The 22,332-nt window shown below is 47.2% G+C and overlaps 1 protein-coding gene across 1 annotated transcript; it reads left to right on the top strand.

Moving 5' to 3' along the window:
- The first annotated feature begins 4,202 nt into the window (after nt 1-4,202).
- LOC141167386 (uncharacterized) lies at nt 4,203-6,448 on the top strand. Its single transcript, XM_073654795.1, has one exon. It carries the CDS (start codon nt 4,203-4,205, stop codon nt 6,435-6,437), a length of 2,235 nt encoding a protein of 744 aa, XP_073510896.1. The 3' UTR covers nt 6,438-6,448.
- The last annotated feature ends 15,884 nt before the right edge of the window (nt 6,449-22,332 follow it).

Genomic DNA, 22,332 nt, shown 5'->3' on the forward strand with positions numbered 1-22,332 from the left:
ATGTACAAGAATATAACTACTATAATAATCCCTCCTATGTACAAGAATTATAACTACTATAATATTGTCCCTATGTACAAGAATATAACTACTATAATACTGCCCCCTAAGTACAAGAATATAACTACTATAATACTGCTCCTATGTATAGGAATATAACTACTATAATACTGCCCCCTATGTACAAGAATATAACTACTATTATACTGCTCTCTATGTACAGGAATATAACTACTGTAATACTTCCCCCTATGTAGAAGAGTATAACTACTATAATACTGCCCCTATGTACAAGAATATAACTACTGTAATACTGCCCTCTATGTACAAGAATATAACTACTATAATACTGCTCCCTATCTTCAAGAATATAACTACTATAATACTGCCCCTATGTTCAAGAATATAACTACTGTAATACTGCCCTCTATGTACAAGAATATAACTACTATAATACTGCTCCCTATGTTCAAGAATATAACTACTATAATACTGCTCCTATGTACAAGAATATATCTACTATAATACTGCTCCCTATGTTCAAGAATATAACTACTATAATGCTGCCCCCTATGTACAAGAATACAACTACTATAATACTGCTCATATGTACAAGAATATAACTACTATAATACTGCCCCCTATGTACAAGAATATAACTACTATAATACTGCCCCCTATGTACAAGAATATATCTACTATAATACTTCCTCCTATGTACAAGAATATAACTACTATAATACTGCCCCCTATGTACAAGAATATAACTACTATAATACTGCTCCCTATGTACAAGAATATAACTACTATAACACTGCCCCCTATGTACAAGAATATATCTACTATAATACTGCCTCCTATGTACAAGAATATAACTACTATAATACTTCCTCCTATGTACAAAAATATAACCACAATAATACTGCCCCCTATGTACAAGAATATAACTATTATAATACTGCCCCCTATGTACAAGAATATAACTACTATAATACAGCCCCCTATGTACAAGAATATATCTACTATAATACTTTCTCCTATGTACAAGAATATAACTACTATAATACTGCCCCATATGTACAATAATATATCTACTATAACACTTCCTACTATGTACAAGAATATAACTACTATAATACTGCCCCCTATGTACAAGAATATAACTCCTATAATACTGCCCCCTATGTACAAGAATATAACTACTATAATACTGCTCCTATGTACAAGAATATAATTACTGTAATACTGCCCCCTATGCACAAGAATATAACTACTATAATGCTGCTCCTATGTACGAAAATATAACTACTATAATACTGCCCCCTATGCACAAGAATATAACTACTGTAATACTTCCCCCTATGTAGAAGAGTATAACTACTATAATACTGCCCCTATGTATAAGAATATAACTACTATAATACTGCTCCTATGTACAAGAATATAACTACTATAATACTCCATCCGATGTACAAGAGTATAACTACTATAATACTGCTCCCTATGTACAAGAATATAACTACTATAATACTGCCCCCTATGTACAAGAATATAACTACTGTAATACTTCCCCCTATGTAGAAGAGCATAACTACTATAATAGTGCCCCTATGTACAAGAATATAACTACTATAATACTGCTCCTATGTACAAGAATATAACTACTATAATACTCCCTCCTATGTACAAGAATATAACTACTATAATACTGTCCCTATGTACAAGAATATAACTACTATAATACTGCCCCCTATGTACAAGAATATAACTACTATAATACTGCCCCCTATGTACAAGAATATAACTACTGTAATACTTCCCCCTATGTAGAAGAGCATAACTACTATAATACTGCCCCTATGTACAAGAATATAACTACTATAATACTGCTCCTATGTACAAGAATATAACTACTATAATACTCCCTCCTATGTACAAGAATATAACTACTATAATACTGTCCCTATGTACAAGAATATAACTACTATAATACTGCCCCCTATGTACAAGAATATAACTACTATAATACTGCTCCTATGTACAAGAATATTACTACTATAATACTGCACCTATGTACAAGAATATAACTACTATAATACTGCCCCCTATGTACAAGAATATAACTACTATAATACTCCCTCCTATGTACAAGAATATAACTACTATAATACTGCCCCCTATGTACAAGAATATAACTATTATAATACTGCCCCCTATGTACAAGAATATAACTACTATAATACAGCCCCCTATGTACAAGAATATATCTACTATAATACTTTCTCCTATGTACAAGAATATAACTACTATAATACTGCCCCATATGTACAATAATATATCTACTATAACACTTCCTACTATGTACAAGAATATAACTACTATAATACTGCCCCCTATGTACAAGAATATAACTCCTATAATACTGCCCCCTATGTACAAGAATATAACTACTATAATACTGCTCCTATGTACAAGAATATAATTACTGTAATACTGCCCCCTATGCACAAGAATATAACTACTATAATGCTGCTCCTATGTACGAAAATATAACTACTATAATACTGCCCCCTATGCACAAGAATATAACTACTGTAATACTTCCCCCTATGTAGAAGAGTATAACTACTATAATACTGCCCCTATGTATAAGAATATAACTACTATAATACTGCTCCTATGTACAAGAATATAACTACTATAATACTCCATCCGATGTACAAGAGTATAACTACTATAATACTGCTCCCTATGTACAAGAATATAACTACTATAATACTGCCCCCTATGTACAAGAATATAACTACTGTAATACTTCCCCCTATGTAGAAGAGCATAACTACTATAATACTGCCCCTATGTACAAGAAGATAACTACTATAATACTGCTCCTATGTACAAGAATATAACTACTATAATACTCCCTCCTATGTACAAGAATATAACTACTATAATACTGTCCCTATGTACAAGAATATAACTACTATAATACTGCCCCCTATGTACAAGAATATAGCTACTATAATACTGCTCCTATGTACAAGAATATTACTACTATAATACTGCACCTATGTACAAGAATATAACTACTATAATACTGCCCCCTATGTACAAGAATATAACTACTATAATACTGCTCCTATGTACAAGAATATTACTACTATAATACTGCACCTATGTACAAGAATATAACTACTATAATACTGCCCCCTATGTACAAGAATATAACTACTATAATACTGCTCCTATGTACAAGAATATTACTACTATAATACTGCACCTATGTACAAGAATATAACTACTATAATACTGCTCCTATGTACAAGAATATAACTACTATAATACTGCTCCATATGTACAAGAATATAACTACTATAATACTGCCCCTATGTACAAGAATATAACTACTATAATACTGCCCCCTATGAACAAGAATATAACTACTATAATACTGCTCATATGTACAAGAATATAACTACTATAATACTGCCCCCTATGTAAAAGAATATATCTACTATAATACTTCCTCCAATGTACAAGAATATAACTACTATAATACTGCCCCCTATGTACAAGAATATATCTACTATAATAATACCTCCTATGTAGAAGAATATAACTACTATAATACTGCCTCCTAGCTGTGAGGACGTGTCTGAGTAGCTCTCCTGATGTCTGGAGCAAGCCCGGGGAGGGGCCACCCTGGGCGGGGAAGCTCCCCAAGCAAGGCCCAGGCTTCCCGGCCTACACTGGGAGACAACTCCCAGGCTTCTTCTAATGGGAATACAAATCCCAGAGTCATCGTTAAGCAATGCAAAGCAACAAGCCAAAGCTCCACTGTTTCCAAGAAGGAAGAAAGCCGAGTGAATGTGAGTAAAGTTATGGAAGGAACAGCAGCTGCAGTTACAGCAAAGAAACCTGAAGTGAAACTGTCAGTAAGTAAAGAAATGCAGCAAAGTCCAAAACCAAGTAATTCCCCAAAGGAATCTTCTGTCAGTAAACAGAGGCAGCCTGGTGCAGAGAAGGTGAGGCAGCTCCCATCACCGGCCTCAGGTGTGCAGCTCCCATCACCGGCCTCAGGTGTGCAGCTCCCATCACCGGCCTCAGGTGTGCAGCTCACTCCTCCACACAGGCAGAGACGGACATCTCTGGAGAGGCAGACATTGCAGGAAAACCTGCAGCAGCAAGACACGGTGACCGGCATGGCGCGCTCAGGACGCACAAGGGCACAGGCGAGTGGCAGCAGTAAGAGTGCTGTGGAGCCCGGAGCCAGCAGTGGTACCATAAAGTCATCTGTGGTAAAACCAAAGGAGACCTCTGTGTTCAAAAACCCAGAGCCATTGTCCAAGCCTCAGGTGGAGACGGCGCGTGCACCCGAGCTGCAGCTGGCAGAGGAGATACCTGGCCTGGTAAAGAAGATGGGTGAGTTACAGCAGCAAAGACAAATGCTGCAAATGGAGATTGATGTGATCTATAAACTGAAGGCTGCTAATCCTGACAGTAATGCTGTGTGTGACCAGAGACTTTACTCACTGGGTGTGGAGCTGGCGAATGTGGTCAGGGACATAGACTGGATCCTGGAGAGGATGAGGCCCCTGGCAGAGACCTACAGAAACCGGGAGCGGTTCACCTCTCACAAGCAGGACTTTGTTGTGGAGTCCAGGACCTCTGATGCTGGATTAGGGTCAGAGACTGTACAGGATGAACCCCTGAAGCAGCAGACACGACCTGTGTTACAAGCTGCACGTTTCTGTTTCCAGGAGGGACAAATACTGCAGCAGCAGCAGACTGTAGCTGAGCCTGAGCAGCAACATGTACCTCAGAATCCAGTAGAGGCACCACAAGTCCCAGAATGCTCAACACAAGAGCAGGACATTGCATGTATGACTGTGTGTATTGATGGTGCACAGCACAGCCCTAATGCTGATGCACAGGCTGGGGATGACCACACTGTACCCATGGGCTCTGAGGCTGGAGGGGGCTCGCAGTCTGCGGTGGATGTCACATTGCCTCATAAAGATATTGTGGTTGATAATAATGTGTGTGATTTTCCCCCTTTGATACCTAATGCACAAGAGGTGACAGGTCCCCCTGCAGCGGACCCTCCCCCTGTTAGTCAGCCCAGTGTGACCCCACAGGTTCCCCACAGTAATGCCTGGAGCCGTGGTGCTCCGTCCTTCACCTCTGGCACCAACTATACCGGCCAGGCCTTCAAAAGAAGGAACGTGGTGCGATTTAAGCATAGAGGTCTCAAGGAGGATCTGCCGGACAGGAGGTTTGTGGTCAGGGAGCTCCTGTGCCGTCAGATGGGGTTTGCGCCATTAAATATCTTGGCAGTAATTAATCTTCCAGACAGACAGGGATATGATGTCAGTTTTAAAATCATGCCTGATCTGGACAGATTCTGGGCTAATTTCCCTAAGTTCAGGGACACGGATGGATGGAACAAATTTATCTTTGTTCCCATTTCCAGGCCAGATACAGTCACTGTAAATATCATCTTCTGGAATGAGGCTGTTCCCCCGCAGGACATTGTGGTGTGGCTCCGGAGGCATTGTGACCTCGTCTCTGACCTCACCAAGAATCGTGACGTTGATGGTATCTGGACGGGAGGGTGGAAGGTCCTGGTGAAGCTGCGCCAGTGTAACAATGTCACTGCCCACTTACCCAACTCCTTCTTCATTGGGCGGGAGAAAGGTGTTTGCTTCTATCCTGGGCAGCCTCGTAAGTGTTTTAAATGTGGCAAAGCGGGTCACCTGGCAAATTCCTGTACTGTGGTCAAGTGCAGTCTGTGCGGGGAAGTCGGCCATGTAGCTGCAGACTGCCAGAATATAAGGTGTAACCTGTGTGGGAAGATCGGCCACCCTCACAAAGACTGTCCCGATGCTTGGCATAACATCTGCAGGGACTTTCCTGATGAGGATTTGGTGGTAGGAGCAGAGGCTCAGGAGGAGGAGGCCTTAATGTCAGGGGAGATACTCACTAGATCAGAGGTCCACCAAGGGTCAGACCATGTAACACCAGAGCAGCAGTGTGAAGAGGGTGCACAGGGGAGCATGGAGGTTGTCCTTCAAGGCCAGCCGCCCCAAGAGGCCTGCACATCTGTATCACCATCTCTACCTGATAATAGTAACAGCAAGCAGACCAAAAGGAGGAAAAAAGACACGTCCTCCCGTAAACCCGAGGAACAATATGATGCTGACCATAAAGCCAAGAAAAAAGTCAGCAGTGGTGTTGGTGTGATGGTCGTATCTAACAGATATGAAGTTCTATCTGAGTCAGATGGAGATTTTGATCAGGAATTGAAAAGAATAGAGGCCGAGTGTGAGAGGGAAACAGAGGACCCTCCGCCTACAAAGCGGAAACCCTTACCTATAGACTCTAATGTAGAGTCAGACATGGAGACCAGTAGTGGACAGAACACCTCTGAGTTATGATGACGGGTTCTACTTCTCTGCTCCTCTTATACTGTGTTCTTATGGCCGGATTTTCCCTAAAATTTACATCAAGTAATGTGAACAGCATTAAGGTGAGGAGGACGAGACATGCGGTGTATGACCATCTGAGATACCTTGATGCAGATGTCTTTTTCCTACAGGAAACAAGATTGACATCTCTGGGGCTTATGAGAGAGGCTGAGAGGGAATGGAGATCTGGTCCGTCATTCTGGTCACTGGCTGTGGAGCCTTATGCCGGGGTCGCTATCCTGTTTAACACCAATAATGTGACTTTACATAGAATGACGGAGGTGGTTATGGGAAGGTGTCTGGTCCTGGAAGCCACTGTTCAGGGTAGACGGCTCCGGCTTATTAACATCTATGGGCCTCAGACAGTGACTGACAGGATCCAGCTGTTCAATAATGTGAAGCCATATCTCTTCACCTCTCTCCCGGTGGTGATGGCGGGTGACTTTAATGCCATAATGACATCTGGTGACAGTATCTCAGGCAGGACAGTGACCAGGGATGGCAAAGTCTTAAACATAATTTTGCAGACCGGACTGACTGACGCTTTTACGCAAAGAGGTCGGACGCCAAAATTTACTTACTCATGTTCCAACAGAAGTAGTAGGATAGATTTGGCTTTTGTGAGTCCTACTGAAGTTGTCAGTGCCATCAGTGAGAAAACCGTTCCTTTCTCTGATCACCTTGCCTTGTGTTTCTGCCTGGGGGCCACTAACCGTCCTGACATCGGTAGAGGGTTGTGGAAGCTAAACTCCAGCCTCCTGGATGACATGCATGTTCGGAGTTGTGTCCACTTCCTTTTTCAGGGTCATTTACAGAGGGTAGATTTCTATGACAACATGGCCGACTGGTGGGAGGACGTCAAGGATGATATCAGATCCCTCTTGAAGAGACTGTCAGTTAATAAAGGGAGGAACAAGTACAGCCAGTACCTAAGACTGCGTAAGGAATTGGAGTCACTCTATTCGGCGGGCGGGGATGACAAAGAGAGGATTGACCGGCTGAAATCTGAGATAAGGCAGTATCAGTACAGCAGGTATACCTCCCTGGTTCTTGAGCGGGATTATGGGACCTTGGGGGCACCTGATCCCTTTGAGAATTGCCGGGAGCGGGTGGCTAATAAATTGGTCACAGGTCTCACCAACTCCCAGGGTGTATTGCAGGAATCTCGGGAGGGTATCCTGGGGGTCGTGAGATCTTATTATACTGACTTGTTTCAGAGGAAAGTTTTGGATAAAGACAAGATGGCTCAATTCTTGGAGGCAACTCCAATGCCTGACACTAACGATCTGGACTTTTCTCCTTTGACAGCAGAATTAACGGTGCAGGAAGTTAAGGAGGCCATTAATAAGTTACATCTGAAGAAGGCACCAGGTCCAGATGGTTTAACAGCAGAATTCTATAAGAAATTCAGAGACCTCCTGGCTCCAATTCTTGTGGATGTTTACAAAAATTGTCTAGAAAATCACCTGATGCCTCCATCCATGAGAGTGTCTTCGTTAATTCTCCTGTCTAAAGGTAAAGAGCCAAGCGACATCAAGAACTGGAGGCCGATTGCCCTCTTGAATGTAGACAGGAAGATTCTGGCAAAGATCCTGTTTTCTAGGTTAGTTTGTTTGTCCCCGGCACTGTTGGCAGGCTCTCAGTTTGGCACAGTAAAAGGGCGGAATATCTCTGGAGCAGTCATCTCGATACGGGAGATGTTTGAGAGATGTAAAGTTCTGCGGTGTGGGAGATATGTTGTCAGTCTGGACCAGGCTAAAGCCTTTGACAGGGTTGATCACGATTATCTGTGGGCCACTTTGTCAAAGTACGGTGTTCCGGGACAATTCGTGGATTGGCTGAAGACTTTGTATAGAGAGGCGGTGAGCTTTCCTCTGATTAATGGTTGGCAGGGTGATACTTTTGGAGTTGAGGCAGGGGTGAGACAGGGCTGCCCGCTCAGTCCGCTCCTGTATGTTTTTGCCATAGACCCGTTTTTGAGGTCACTACAGGAGTGTGACTTTCAGGGGGTGCCGGTCCCCCACTGCTTGCCTCTGACTGTTGTCGCCTACGCGGATGATGTGACGTTGGTGATATCTGATCCTCATGAGGTGCGGATGTTATCGGCGGCAATCAGAAGCTACTCTGAGGCCTCTGGGTCTCTGGTCAATCTTGAAAAGAGTCAAGCTCTGTGGACATTGGATTCTGAACCAGGCTTTGATCTGCCACAGTTTGCCAAAGCCTCCACCCATATTAAGATCCTAGGGGTTAAATTTGGGAGGGATGAAAATGGCAAGCTAAATTGGGAAGAGAAATTGGAAACCGGAAATGCAAAGGTTCAGCGATGGAAGAACTGGAGGCTGACCTACAGAGAAAAGGTCGCTATGTTGAAGACTTACTTGGTTCCCGTCTTCTTGTACGTCTCTGTTATTTTTCCTTTGCCAGAATCTTTCTCGGCGAGGCTCCTCAGCCTGTTCTTCTGACGCGCCCCCTGGGACATATTCCTTTTTGAGGGGAATACCCGGCACCGGATCAGATGGGGGGTTGTAGTCTCCGAGCGGCTGTGACCCGGTCCCGTGCCCAGGGCGTCAAGCTAAGTGTTATGTGGCAGCTTTACAGATGTTACTAAAGTTCTTTTGTGTCGACTACGCCACCCGTTGTGATGCGGTCACTGTGGCCGCCGCTGCAGCAGGGTCCGCTGAGGCTGATGGTGGATGTGCAGCTTGGTGGGATAACCCCCAACGGGAGGGGTATAGCCTCAGAGGGGACAGGCGCAGAGGATGGGGGTTGTGGTGGTGCAGTGCAGCCGGCAATGAAGACAGACTCGGGTTGTGCAGTTAAGGGTGTTTACTTACTGCTGATGTTGTGCTGGTCACTCCAGCTGCTAGTGACCACCCGAGCCGTGCTGCGTCCACCAGGTCCTGGATCCGGCCAACCCCCAAACAAGTCCAGAGCGTGGCCCTGAGCTCTCCCTCTGTCCTTTCTTCAGCCGTCCCCACCAGTGATCCACCTAGGTCCAGCTCCCTCGGGCCTTCTGTTGGGCAACCCTTGGCCTTAGGTTCCCTGACCCTCCATGTGGTATGCCTTCAGGGTGGATGTAGTGGGTGGCCGTGGCAGATGCTGCCCACAGCCTCCGGTCTCTGGCTAGGGATGTTTTTGCCCCCACCAGCTTGGGTTCCGGTACCCTTGTGCTGACTCCTCACCCGGTGCTCTAATTTGGGTTCTTGGGTCCCTTCAGTCTTCCCCCTCTGGGTCTTTCTCTTTCTTTCTCCTCTCTCTCTCTCCAGGGCTGCTGTTTCCTTCTCTCTCTCCAACTGACTTGTTCTCAGCGTCTGACCCTGATCTAAGTTGGTGCCCTCCTTATATATCCCTCTATGTGTGAGCTCAGGTGACCAGCACCCAATGAGCTCCTAACACTACCCAGACTGCTCCCCCTATCTGCCCCTACACTACATGGGATGTACCACCCCCCCTCCCACTCCAGCCAGGAACAGGCTCGGTTGTACCTGCACATTTCTAAGTGGGAGTACCGTCGGCCTGCTCCTCTGGAATGGGATGTATGTAGTGCATGCAGTCTATCTGAGCTCAGTTCCACACTCCTTCCTTACCCGGGAGTGGAATATCACACCTCTGGGTTGAGGTGCAATACCCCTGTAGCAGCCGAATCCTCAGGGTGCTACATTCCCCCCTGGTAAATCACAGCACGTCCTCGGGCTGTAAGACATAAAACACCAAAAACATACATAATTTTTATAAACATAAACATATAAAACATCATATAAAACATTCTCGTAGACTTCTCTGGTCTCTGGTTTCAGGTTCCTCCTCCGGACACTGTGCAACGTGTGTCCGGGAAAAGTGCGACAGTCTCTTAGAAAAACTGGTTTTCCTATAAAACCGGTAGGGGGCGCTTTAGGACGCGCAACTATATACAGGGAAGTTGGAAGTTGGCCGCTCTCAGCCCTCGGCCAGGTAGAGGGAAGGGAATGGCTGCTCACAGTCCTCAGCCTGTAGGATGAAGGGGTTAACGGGTAAAACAGTTCACTGGTCCCAACGGGGACTATTTTAGCAGCAACAACAGTTCCAGTTCCTTTATACCCCGATTGGGTAACTATTTACAACACCTGCTCTGCCGCACTCAACGGCGTCTTCCTCCTGCTCTTTGCTTATAGCTGGTTGTTACTTCAGACCCGTCCGGGTCCTCTTGCTCCTCCTCCTCGCACCGCAACTCCTCCTCCGTCAGGCGGTGTACGTGGAGGGCGTAAGGTCCTTTGGCACACTTGTGCCGGGTGAAAGTGACCTCGTCTCCGACGTAGAGGTCACGGCCTTTGTGACCTTCCGGCAGGTGGGACTCGACGTCTCTGCGAGTCACAAAAACGTCACCGCGGTTGTTACGGTCCCGAATAAAGCCCCACCCATGCTGCGGGTTGAACTTTATCACTGTCCCGATGGTGCGGGGACAATGCGCTGCACGGGGGTTCCTCCTAGTCCGGCTCTTCTGCTCCGCGCTCTGGATTTGGGCCTGTTGTTCTCTGACCCGCCTCTCCTCCCGTTCTCTCTTAAACTCTGCCAGCTGTTGACGGCAACACTCTGTACGTTCAGCTGCGGCTGCCCGAGTTTCTCCGGTGAACCCCATCAAATCTTCTCCCGTGGGGTCCCACACGAATTGGGCTTCTGCTAGAGGAGGCGAGACCCGAGCCACGGGCTTCGGAGCCGGGATTAGGGGCTCACACAAGGGCCCTAGTCTTTGCTGCCGCTCCAGCTCAGGGTACCCTTCGGGCCAGATGAAGGGCCGCCCGTCCGGCCATGTGAGCTGGCCGAAGAGGTCCTCCCCCAGGTGTGGCACCCTAGGTATTGCGGGCGCGGGCGCGGTGGTGGTGGCGCCCGGGTTGCCCAGGCCTTGCGGCCAGGCCTGGGGCACCTGGAAGGTGAAGGGCACCGTTAGGACGGCGGCGCCCTGGGCTACCTGGCCTTGCGGCCAGGCCGGAGGCTCCGCGGAGGTAGGGGGCGCTGTTGGTGGTGCGGCGCCCGGAGGTACTAGGCCTTGCGACCAGGCTGGTGGTACTTCCTGCTTTGTCACGCTCCGGGTCGGGGCGCGTGACGTCACAGGGGTCGCTGCGGCGGCTTCCGGTCGGGGCCTAGTCCATGGCGGTGACCTGGCGGCTACGGGCACAGCAGGGGGACTTTCGGGCTCTGCGACGGGGAGCTGGGGCAGGTGAGCGGTGTCACGGCTTGGGGTATAGGCGTCCCCTTTACCTGCCTCCATGCGTTCGGCTCCCTCCTCGGCGCCGTCTCCGGCCTTGGGTCCTCCTGCGCCATCCTCAGAGGCGGTCTGCTTCCTCTTCCAGGGTAGCGTGCTCCGCTGACTGGTCTCTGCGTGCTGAGCCATCTCCCGGCTCCACTCCGCCAGTATCTCCCGCTGTACCCGGGCCATCCTCCGTGCGAGGCCCTCCAGGGCTGTTTGTGCACACTCCCGGTCTCGGGGGAGCTGCGCTAGGATCTCCGCTAGACCTAGCGGGGTTGTGGACTCCAGCAGGCTCCTGACCATCGGGTCGGTGCTGCTCTGCTCTGCTTCCGGCAGGCTCCTGGCCAGCGGGCCGGTGCTGCTCTGCCCTCCTTCCTCGGTCTCTAGCAGACTCCTGGCCAGCGGGCCGGTGCTGTTCTGCTTTCTTTCCATCTCCGGGTGAGCTTTTCTGCTGCTCCTTTCTAGGCTTCCTGCCTCCGGGTGCGCTCGCTCCAGACTGCTCCAAGCGACACCCATCTTTTCTCTTCTCTTTCGTCTCCTCCCACTTCGAGGGCGGTCCCGGGGCAACTCGGTGACTGTCAGCTCCAGGGGGAGTTCTTTCACGCTGACAGACACCTCCAGCATCACAGTCTCTGTTGGTGGGGGCGGTTTCCACTTTTGGCGCCATTTTCTGTCCTGGCCCACGATGGGAGGTGGCCTCTTGCCCTCCTTTGGCACGCCCATAATGGCGTCCGCTGCTCTTCCAAGGCGGGAAATCTGCGGTTTTGGCGGGAAGCGTCGCCCAGTGGCGGGAAACTCTGCAGATGGCGGGAACAAGCTGGAAATGGCGGACAATCGGCGGGAAACGACTGGTGATGGAGTCCGATGGCGTGGACCCTCCGGAACCGGCGGGAGACTTCTTTCTGAGGTAAACTTGCATTTTTCTTCAGGCACGCAGTACCCGGGTGTTGCGGGCACGTAATCCTGCCGACTACGCCAAAGTTGACGCGCCCCCTGGGACATATTCCTTTTTGAGGGGAATACCCGGCACCGGATCAGATGGGGGGTTGTAGTCTCCGAGCGGCTGTGACCCGGTCCCGTGCCCAGGGCGTCAAGCTAAGTGTTATGTGGCAGCTTTACAGATGTTACTAAAGTTCTTTTGTGTCGACTACGCCACCCGTTGTGATGCGGTCACTGTGGCCGCCGCTGCAGCAGGGTCCGCTGAGGCTGATGGTGGATGTGCAGCTTGGTGGGATAACCCCCAACGGGAGGGGTATAGCCTCAGAGGGGACAGGCGCAGAGGATGGGGGTTGTGGTGGTGCAGTGCAGCCGGCAATGAAGACAGACTCGGGTTGTGCAGTTAAGGGTGTTTACTTACTGCTGATGTTGTGCTGGTCACTCCAGCTGCTAGTGACCACCCGAGCCGTGCTGCGTCCACCAGGTCCTGGATCCGGCCAACCCCCAAACAAGTCCAGAGCGTGGCCCTGAGCTCTCCCTCTGTCCTTTCTTCAGCCGTCCCCACCAGTGATCCACCTAGGTCCAGCTCCCTCGGGCCTTCTGTTGGGCAACCCTTGGCCTTAGGTTCCCTGACCCTCCATGTGGTATGCCTTCAGGGTGGATGTAGTGGGTGGCCGTGGCAGATGCTGCCCACAGCCTCCGGTCTCTGGCTAGGGATGTTTTTGCCCCCACCAGCTTGGGTTCCGGTACCCTTGTGCTGACTCCTCACCCGGTGCTCTAATTTGGGTTCTTGGGTCCCTTCAGTCTTCCCCCTCTGGGTCTTTCTCTTTCTTTCTCCTCTCTCTCTCTCCAGGGCTGCTGTTTCCTTCTCTCTCTCCAACTGACTTGTTCTCAGCGTCTGACCCTGATCTAAGTTGGTGCCCTCCTTATATATCCCTCTATGTGTGAGCTCAGGTGACCAGCACCCAATGAGCTCCTAACACTACCCAGACTGCTCCCCCTATCTGCCCCTACACTACATGGGATGTACCACCCCCCCTCCCACTCCAGCCAGGAACAGGCTCGGTTGTACCTGCACATTTCTAAGTGGGAGTACCGTCGGCCTGCTCCTCTGGAATGGGATGTATGTAGTGCATGCAGTCTATCTGAGCTCAGTTCCACACTCCTTCCTTACCCGGGAGTGGAATATCACACCTCTGGGTTGAGGTGCAATACCCCTGTAGCAGCCGAATCCTCAGGGTGCTACATTCCCCCCTGGTAAATCACAGCACGTCCTCGGGCTGTAAGACATAAAACACCAAAAACATACATAATTTTTATAAACATAAACATATAAAACATCATATAAAACTTTCATATAAAACATTCTCGTAGACTTCTCTGGTCTCTGGTTTCAGGTTCCTCCTCCGGACACTGTGCAACGTGTGTCCGGGAAAAGTGCGACAGTCTCTTAGAAAAACTGGTTTTCCTATAAAACCGGTAGGGGGCGCTTTAGGACGCGCAACTATATACAGGGAAGTTGGAAGTTGGCCGCTCTCAGCCCTCGGCCAGGTAGAGGGAAGGGAATGGCTGCTCACAGTCCTCAGCCTGTAGGATGAAGGGGTTAACGGGTAAAACAGTTCACTGGTCCCAACGGGGACTATTTTAGCAGCAACAACAGTTCCAGTTCCTTTATACCCCGATTGGGTAACTATTTACAACACCTGCTCTGCCGCACTCAACGGCGTCTTCCTCCTGCTCTTTGCTTATAGCTGGTTGTTACTTCAGACCCGTCCGGGTCCTCTTGCTCCTCCTCCTCGCACCGCAACTCCTCCTCCGTCAGGCGGTGTACGTGGAGGGCGTAAGGTCCTTTGGCACACTTGTGCCGGGTGAAAGTGACCTCGTCTCCGACGTAGAGGTCACGGCCTTTGTGACCTTCCGGCAGGTGGGACTCGACGTCTCTGCGAGTCACAAAAACGTCACCGCGGTTGTTACGGTCCCGAATAAAGCCCCACCCATGCTGCGGGTTGAACTTTATCACTGTCCCGATGGTGCGGGGACAATGCGCTGCACGGGGGTTCCTCCTAGTCCGGCTCTTCTGCTCCGCGCTCTGGATTTGGGCCTGTTGTTCTCTGACCCGCCTCTCCTCCCGTTCTCTCTTAAACTCTGCCAGCTGTTGACGGCAACACTCTGTACGTTCAGCTGCGGCTGCCCGAGTTTCTCCGGTGAACCCCATCAAATCTTCTCCCGTGGGGTCCCACACGAATTGGGCTTCTGCTAGAGGAGGCGAGACCCGAGCCACGGGCTTCGGAGCCGGGATTAGGGGCTCACACAAGGGCCCTAGTCTTTGCTGCCGCTCCAGCTCAGGGTACCCTTCGGGCCAGATGAAGGGCCGCCCGTCCGGCCATGTGAGCTGGCCGAAGAGGTCCTCCCCCAGGTGTGGCACCCTAGGTATTGCGGGCGCGGGCGCGGTGGTGGTGGCGCCCGGGTTGCCCAGGCCTTGCGGCCAGGCCTGGGGCACCTGGAAGGTGAAGGGCACCGTTAGGACGGCGGCGCCCTGGGCTACCTGGCCTTGCGGCCAGGCCGGAGGCTCCGCGGAGGTAGGGGGCGCTGTTGGTGGTGCGGCGCCCGGAGGTACTAGGCCTTGCGACCAGGCTGGTGGTACTTCCTGCTTTGTCACGCTCCGGGTCGGGGCGCGTGACGTCACAGGGGTCGCTGCGGCGGCTTCCGGTCGGGGCCTAGTCCATGGCGGTGACCTGGCGGCTACGGGCACAGCAGGGGGACTTTCGGGCTCTGCGACGGGGAGCTGGGGCAGGTGAGCGGTGTCACGGCTTGGGGTATAGGCGTCCCCTTTACCTGCCTCCATGCGTTCGGCTCCCTCCTCGGCGCCGTCTCCGGCCTTGGGTCCTCCTGCGCCATCCTCAGAGGCGGTCTGCTTCCTCTTCCAGGGTAGCGTGCTCCGCTGACTGGTCTCTGCGTGCTGAGCCATCTCCCGGCTCCACTCCGCCAGTATCTCCCGCTGTACCCGGGCCATCCTCCGTGCGAGGCCCTCCAGGGCTGTTTGTGCACACTCCCGGTCTCGGGGGAGCTGCGCTAGGATCTCCGCTAGACCTAGCGGGGTTGTGGACTCCAGCAGGCTCCTGACCATCGGGTCGGTGCTGCTCTGCTCTGCTTCCGGCAGGCTCCTGGCCAGCGGGCCGGTGCTGCTCTGCCCTCCTTCCTCGGTCTCTAGCAGACTCCTGGCCAGCGGGCCGGTGCTGTTCTGCTTTCTTTCCATCTCCGGGTGAGCTTTTCTGCTGCTCCTTTCTAGGCTTCCTGCCTCCGGGTGCGCTCGCTCCAGACTGCTCCAAGCGACACCCATCTTTTCTCTTCTCTTTCGTCTCCTCCCACTTCGAGGGCGGTCCCGGGGCAACTCGGTGACTGTCAGCTCCAGGGGGAGTTCTTTCACGCTGACAGACACCTCCAGCATCACAGTCTCTGTTGGTGGGGGCGGTTTCCACTTTTGGCGCCATTTTCTGTCCTGGCCCACGATGGGAGGTGGCCTCTTGCCCTCCTTTGGCACGCCCATAATGGCGTCCGCTGCTCTTCCAAGGCGGGAAATCTGCGGTTTTGGCGGGAAGCGTCGCCCAGTGGCGGGAAACTCTGCAGATGGCGGGAACAAGCTGGAAATGGCGGACAATCGGCGGGAAACGACTGGTGATGGAGTCCGATGGCGTGGACCCTCCGGAACCGGCGGGAGACTTCTTTCTGAGGTAAACTTGCATTTTTCTTCAGGCACGCAGTACCCGGGTGTTGCGGGCACGTAATCCTGCCGACTACGCCAAAGTTGACGCGCCCCCTGGGACATATTCCTTTTTGAGGGGAATACCCGGCACCGGATCAGATGGGGGGTTGTAGTCTCCGAGCGGCTGTGACCCGGTCCCGTGCCCAGGGCGTCAAGCTAAGTGTTATGTGGCAGCTTTACAGATGTTACTAAAGTTCTTTTGTGTCGACTACGCCACCCGTTGTGATGCGGTCACTGTGGCCGCCGCTGCAGCAGGGTCCGCTGAGGCTGATGGTGGATGTGCAGCTTGGTGGGATAACCCCCAACGGGAGGGGTATAGCCTCAGAGGGGACAGGCGCAGAGGATGGGGGTTGTGGTGGTGCAGTGCAGCCGGCAATGAAGACAGACTCGGGTTGTGCAGTTAAGGGTGTTTACTTACTGCTGATGTTGTGCTGGTCACTCCAGCTGCTAGTGACCACCCGAGCCGTGCTGCGTCCACCAGGTCCTGGATCCGGCCAACCCCCAAACAAGTCCAGAGCGTGGCCCTGAGCTCTCCCTCTGTCCTTTCTTCAGCCGTCCCCACCAGTGATCCACCTAGGTCCAGCTCCCTCGGGCCTTCTGTTGGGCAACCCTTGGCCTTAGGTTCCCTGACCCTCCATGTGGTATGCCTTCAGGGTGGATGTAGTGGGTGGCCGTGGCAGATGCTGCCCACAGCCTCCGGTCTCTGGCTAGGGATGTTTTTGCCCCCACCAGCTTGGGTTCCGGTACCCTTGTGCTGACTCCTCACCCGGTGCTCTAATTTGGGTTCTTGGGTCCCTTCAGTCTTCCCCCTCTGGGTCTTTCTCTTTCTTTCTCCTCTCTCTCTCTCCAGGGCTGCTGTTTCCTTCTCTCTCTCCAACTGACTTGTTCTCAGCGTCTGACCCTGATCTAAGTTGGTGCCCTCCTTATATATCCCTCTATGTGTGAGCTCAGGTGACCAGCACCCAATGAGCTCCTAACACTACCCAGACTGCTCCCCCTATCTGCCCCTACACTACATGGGATGTACCACCCCCCCTCCCACTCCAGCCAGGAACAGGCTCGGTTGTACCTGCACATTTCTAAGTGGGAGTACCGTCGGCCTGCTCCTCTGGAATGGGATGTATGTAGTGCATGCAGTCTATCTGAGCTCAGTTCCACACTCCTTCCTTACCCGGGAGTGGAATATCACACCTCTGGGTTGAGGTGCAATACCCCTGTAGCAGCCGAATCCTCAGGGTGCTACACTTCCAGCTCTTGTGGGGGAATAGGTTGAACCCAGTAAAAAGAGGGATTACTTACCTGCAGCGGAGAGAGGGTGGGCTGGATATGCTAAATCCGAGGGTCTTCTTTGACTCCATGTTTCTGAAAGTTAATTTTGGTAACCTGGATTCAAGTGCCCTGTTGGTAAATAGTGTCAGGGATTGGATATTGCCTTTTGCAGAGTCTTGGGTGCGAGGCGGCAGTCTCAAGAGGAGGAGATGGACAGGTGACCACCTCCCCCAGTATCTGGAATATGGTCTCAGGTGTCTGAAGAAGTGGGGAGCAGAGAAGTATGAAATTGAGAATAAGACCAGGAAGGACCTGTATGTCAGGATATGCCGGACTTTCTTTTGTGTGCAGCCTGCACTGAGAGACTGCACAACTACCACCTTGCTGGAAAGTCTGAGGTTTCTCAGTGCAGCGAGACTCCCAGCTAAGTTTTTTGACATCGCCTGGCTGTCGCTACATGGAAGACTATATGTTCGGGGTAACCTTAAGTACCTTAGTGTGTCAGATCGAATGTGTCCCCTGGGCTGTCAGCAAGAAGAGACAATGGCACATTTTATAACGGAGTGCTGGGGCGGGAGGAAAATATGGTAGGAAATATCTTGGAAGTTAAAAGTCCCAAGATTGCTGACCCTAAAATACCCAGATATCATCTATGGTGTCCCATCTACTGTAAGTAACATTGACCGGGGGACCATGTATCTGATAATAACAGTCATAAAATACTATCACTGGCATACGAGAACCCGCGTCTCCATCAGCAGTGAACCCTTCCATCACACCGCAGCAGTGAGCCTGATCCTGTCTGAATTGAGGTGTATAAAATGTCTAGAGATCAGGAAAAATGGTAAAAACAAAACATTATGGAGGAATGTACACATGGATTAATGTTGATATACAATAACAAATCAATTTTTGTTGGTTAATCGTTTCATTTTTTTTTTTCCTCTCGCCCTATTTCGAGAGCAATGGACTTGAGCTAATTCTACTGTAATATTTTTATGTTATTAGATTTTTATTGTTTTTGTTTCTGTTGAATGATTATGGTTTTGCTTTTGTTTTTTGATCGGATTGTATTGTAATATGTACTGTTTGTTTTTTACTAATAAAAATTGCCCCCTATGTACAAGAATATAACTACTATAATACTGCCCCTATGTACAAGAATATAACTACTATAATACTGCTCCTATGTACAAGAATATAACTACTATAATACTGCCCCCTATGTACAAGAATATAACTACTATAATACTGCTCCTATGTACAAGAATATAACTACTATAATACTGCTCCTATGTACAAGAATACAACTACTATAATACTGCCCCTATGTACAAGAATATAACTACTATAATACTGCTCCCTATGTACAAGTATATAACTACTATAATACTGCTCCTATGTACAAGAATATAACTACTGTGATACTGCTCCTATGTACAAGAATATAACTACTATAATATTGCTCCCTATGTACAAGAATATAACTACTATAATACTGCCCCCTATGTACAAGAATATAACTACTATAATACTGACCCCTATGTACAAGAATATAACTACTATAATACTGCCCCTATGTACAAGAATATAACTACAATAATACTGCTCCTATGTACAAGAATATAACTTCTATAATACTGCCCCCTATGTACAAGAATATAACTACTATAATACTGCTCCTATGTACAAGAATATAACTACTATAATATTGCTCCCTATGTACAAGAATATAACTACTATAATACTGCCCCCTATGTACAAGAATATAACTACTATAATACTGCCCCCTATGTACAAGAATATAACTACTATAATACTGCCCCTATGTACAAGAATATAACTACTATAATACTGCTCCTATGTACAAGAATATAACTTCTATAATACTGCCCCCTATGTACAAGAATATAACTACTATAATACTGCTCCTATGTACAAGAATATAACTACTATAATATTGCTCCCTATGTACAAGAATATAACTACTATAATACTGCCCCCTATGTACAAGAATATAACTACTATAATACTGACCCCTATGTACAAGAATATAACTACTATAATACTGCCCCCTATGTACAAGAATATAACTACTATAATACTGCTCCTATGTACAAGAATATAACTACTATAATATTGCTCCCTATGTACAAGAATATAACTACTATAATACTGCCCCCTATGTACAAGAATATAACTACTATAATACTGCTCCTATGTACAAGAATATAACTTCTATAATACTGCCCCCTATGTACAAGAATATAACTACTATAATACTGCTCCTATGTACAAGAATATAACTACTATAATATTGCTCCCTATGTACAAGAATATAACTACTATAATACTGCCCCCTATGTACAAGAATATAACTACTATAATACTGACCCCTATGTACAAGAATATAACTACTATAATACTGCCCCTATGTACAAGAATATAACTACTATAATACTGCTCCTATGTACAAGAATATAACTTCTATAATACTGCCCCCTATGTACAAGAATATAACTACTATAATACTGCTCCTATGTACAAGAATATAACTACTATAATATTGCTCCCTATGTACAAGAATATAACTACTATAATACTGCCCCCTATGTACAAGAATATAACTACTATAATACTGACCCCTATGTACAAGAATATAACTACTATAATACTGCCCCTATGTACAAGAATATAACTACTATAATACTGCCCCTATGTACAAGAATATAACTACTATAATACTGCTCCTATGTACAAGAATATAACTACTATAATATTGCTCCCTATGTACAAGAATATAACTACTATAATACTGCCCCCTATGTACAAGAATATAACTACTATAATACTGCCCCCTATGTACAAGAATATAACTACTATAATACTGACCCCTATGTACAAGAATATAACTACTATAATACTGCCCCTATGTACAAGAATATAACTACTATAATACTGCCCCTATGTACAAGAATATAACTACTATAATACTGCCCCTATGTACAAGAATATAACTACTATAATACTGCTCCTATGTACAAGAATATAACTACTATAATATTGCTCCCTATGTACAGGAATATAACTACTATAATACTGCTCCTATGTACAAGAATATAACTACTATAATACTGCTCCTATGTACAGGAATATAACTACTATAATATTGCTCCCTATGTACAAGAATATAACTACTATAATACTGCCCCTATGTACAAGAATATATCTACTATAATACTGCCCCTATGTACAAGAATATAACTACTATAATACTGCTCCTATGTACAAGAATATATCTACTATAATAATACCTCCTATGTACAAGAATATAACTACTATAATACTGCCCCCTATGTACAGGAATATAACTACTATAATACTGCTCCCTATGTACAAGAATATAACTACTATAATGCTGCTCCTATGTACAAGAATATAACTACTATAATACTGCCACATGTACAAGAATATAACTGCTATAATACTACCCCTATGTACAAGAATATAGCTACTATGATACTGCCCTCTAGTTACAAGAATATAACTACTATAATACTGCTACTATGTACAAGAATATAACTACTATAATACTGCTCCTATGTACAAGAATATAACTACTATAATACTGACTCCCATGTACAAGAATATAACTACTATAGTACTGCTCCTATGTACAAGAATATAACTACTATACTACTGCCTCCTATGTACAAGAATATAACTACTATAATACTGCCCCCTATGTATGAGAAAATAAGTACTATAATACTGCCCCCTACGTATGAGAAAATAAGTACTATAATACTGCCCCCTACGTATGAGAATATAACTACTGTAATACTGCCCCCTATGTATAAGAATATAGCTACTATAATACTGCCCCCTATGTACAAGAATATAACCACTATAATACTGCTCCCTATGTACAAGAATATAACTACTATAATGCTGCCCCCTATGTATGAGAATATAACTACTATAATACTGCCCCTATTTACAAGAATATAACTACTATAATACTGCCCCTATGTACAAGAATATAACTACCATAATACTGCCCCCATGTGCAAGAATATAACTACTATAATACTGCCCCCTATGTACAAGAATATAACTACAATAATACTGCTCCTATGTACAAGAATATAACTACTATAATACTGCCTTCTATGTACAAGAATATAACTACTATAATACTGCCCCCTATGTGCTAGAATATAACTATTATAATACTGCTCCCTATGTACAAGAATATAACTACTATAATACTGCCCCTATGTACAAGAATATAACTACTATAATACTGCTCCTATGTACAAGAATATAACTACTATAATACTGCTTCCTATGTACAAGAATATAACTACTATAATGCTGCTTCCTATGTACAAGAATATAACTACTATAATGCTGCTTCCTATGTACAAGAATGTAACTACTATAATACTGCTTCCTATGTACAAGAATATAACTACTATAATGCTGCTCCTATGTACAAGAATATAACTAGTATAATACTGCTCCTATGTACAAGAGTATAACTACTATAATGCTGCTCCTATGTACAAGAATATAACTACTATAATGCTGCTCCTATGTACAAGAATATAACTACTATAATACTTCCTCCTATGTACAAGACTATAACTACTATAATACTGCTTCTATGT

The sequence above is a fragment of the Phyllobates terribilis genome, unplaced genomic scaffold (assembly GCF_046119375.1).
Source record: "Phyllobates terribilis strain yellow unplaced genomic scaffold, ASM4611937v1 Scaffold_11__3_contigs__length_659146591, whole genome shotgun sequence".
Lineage (NCBI taxonomy): Eukaryota > Metazoa > Chordata > Amphibia > Anura > Dendrobatidae > Phyllobates > Phyllobates terribilis.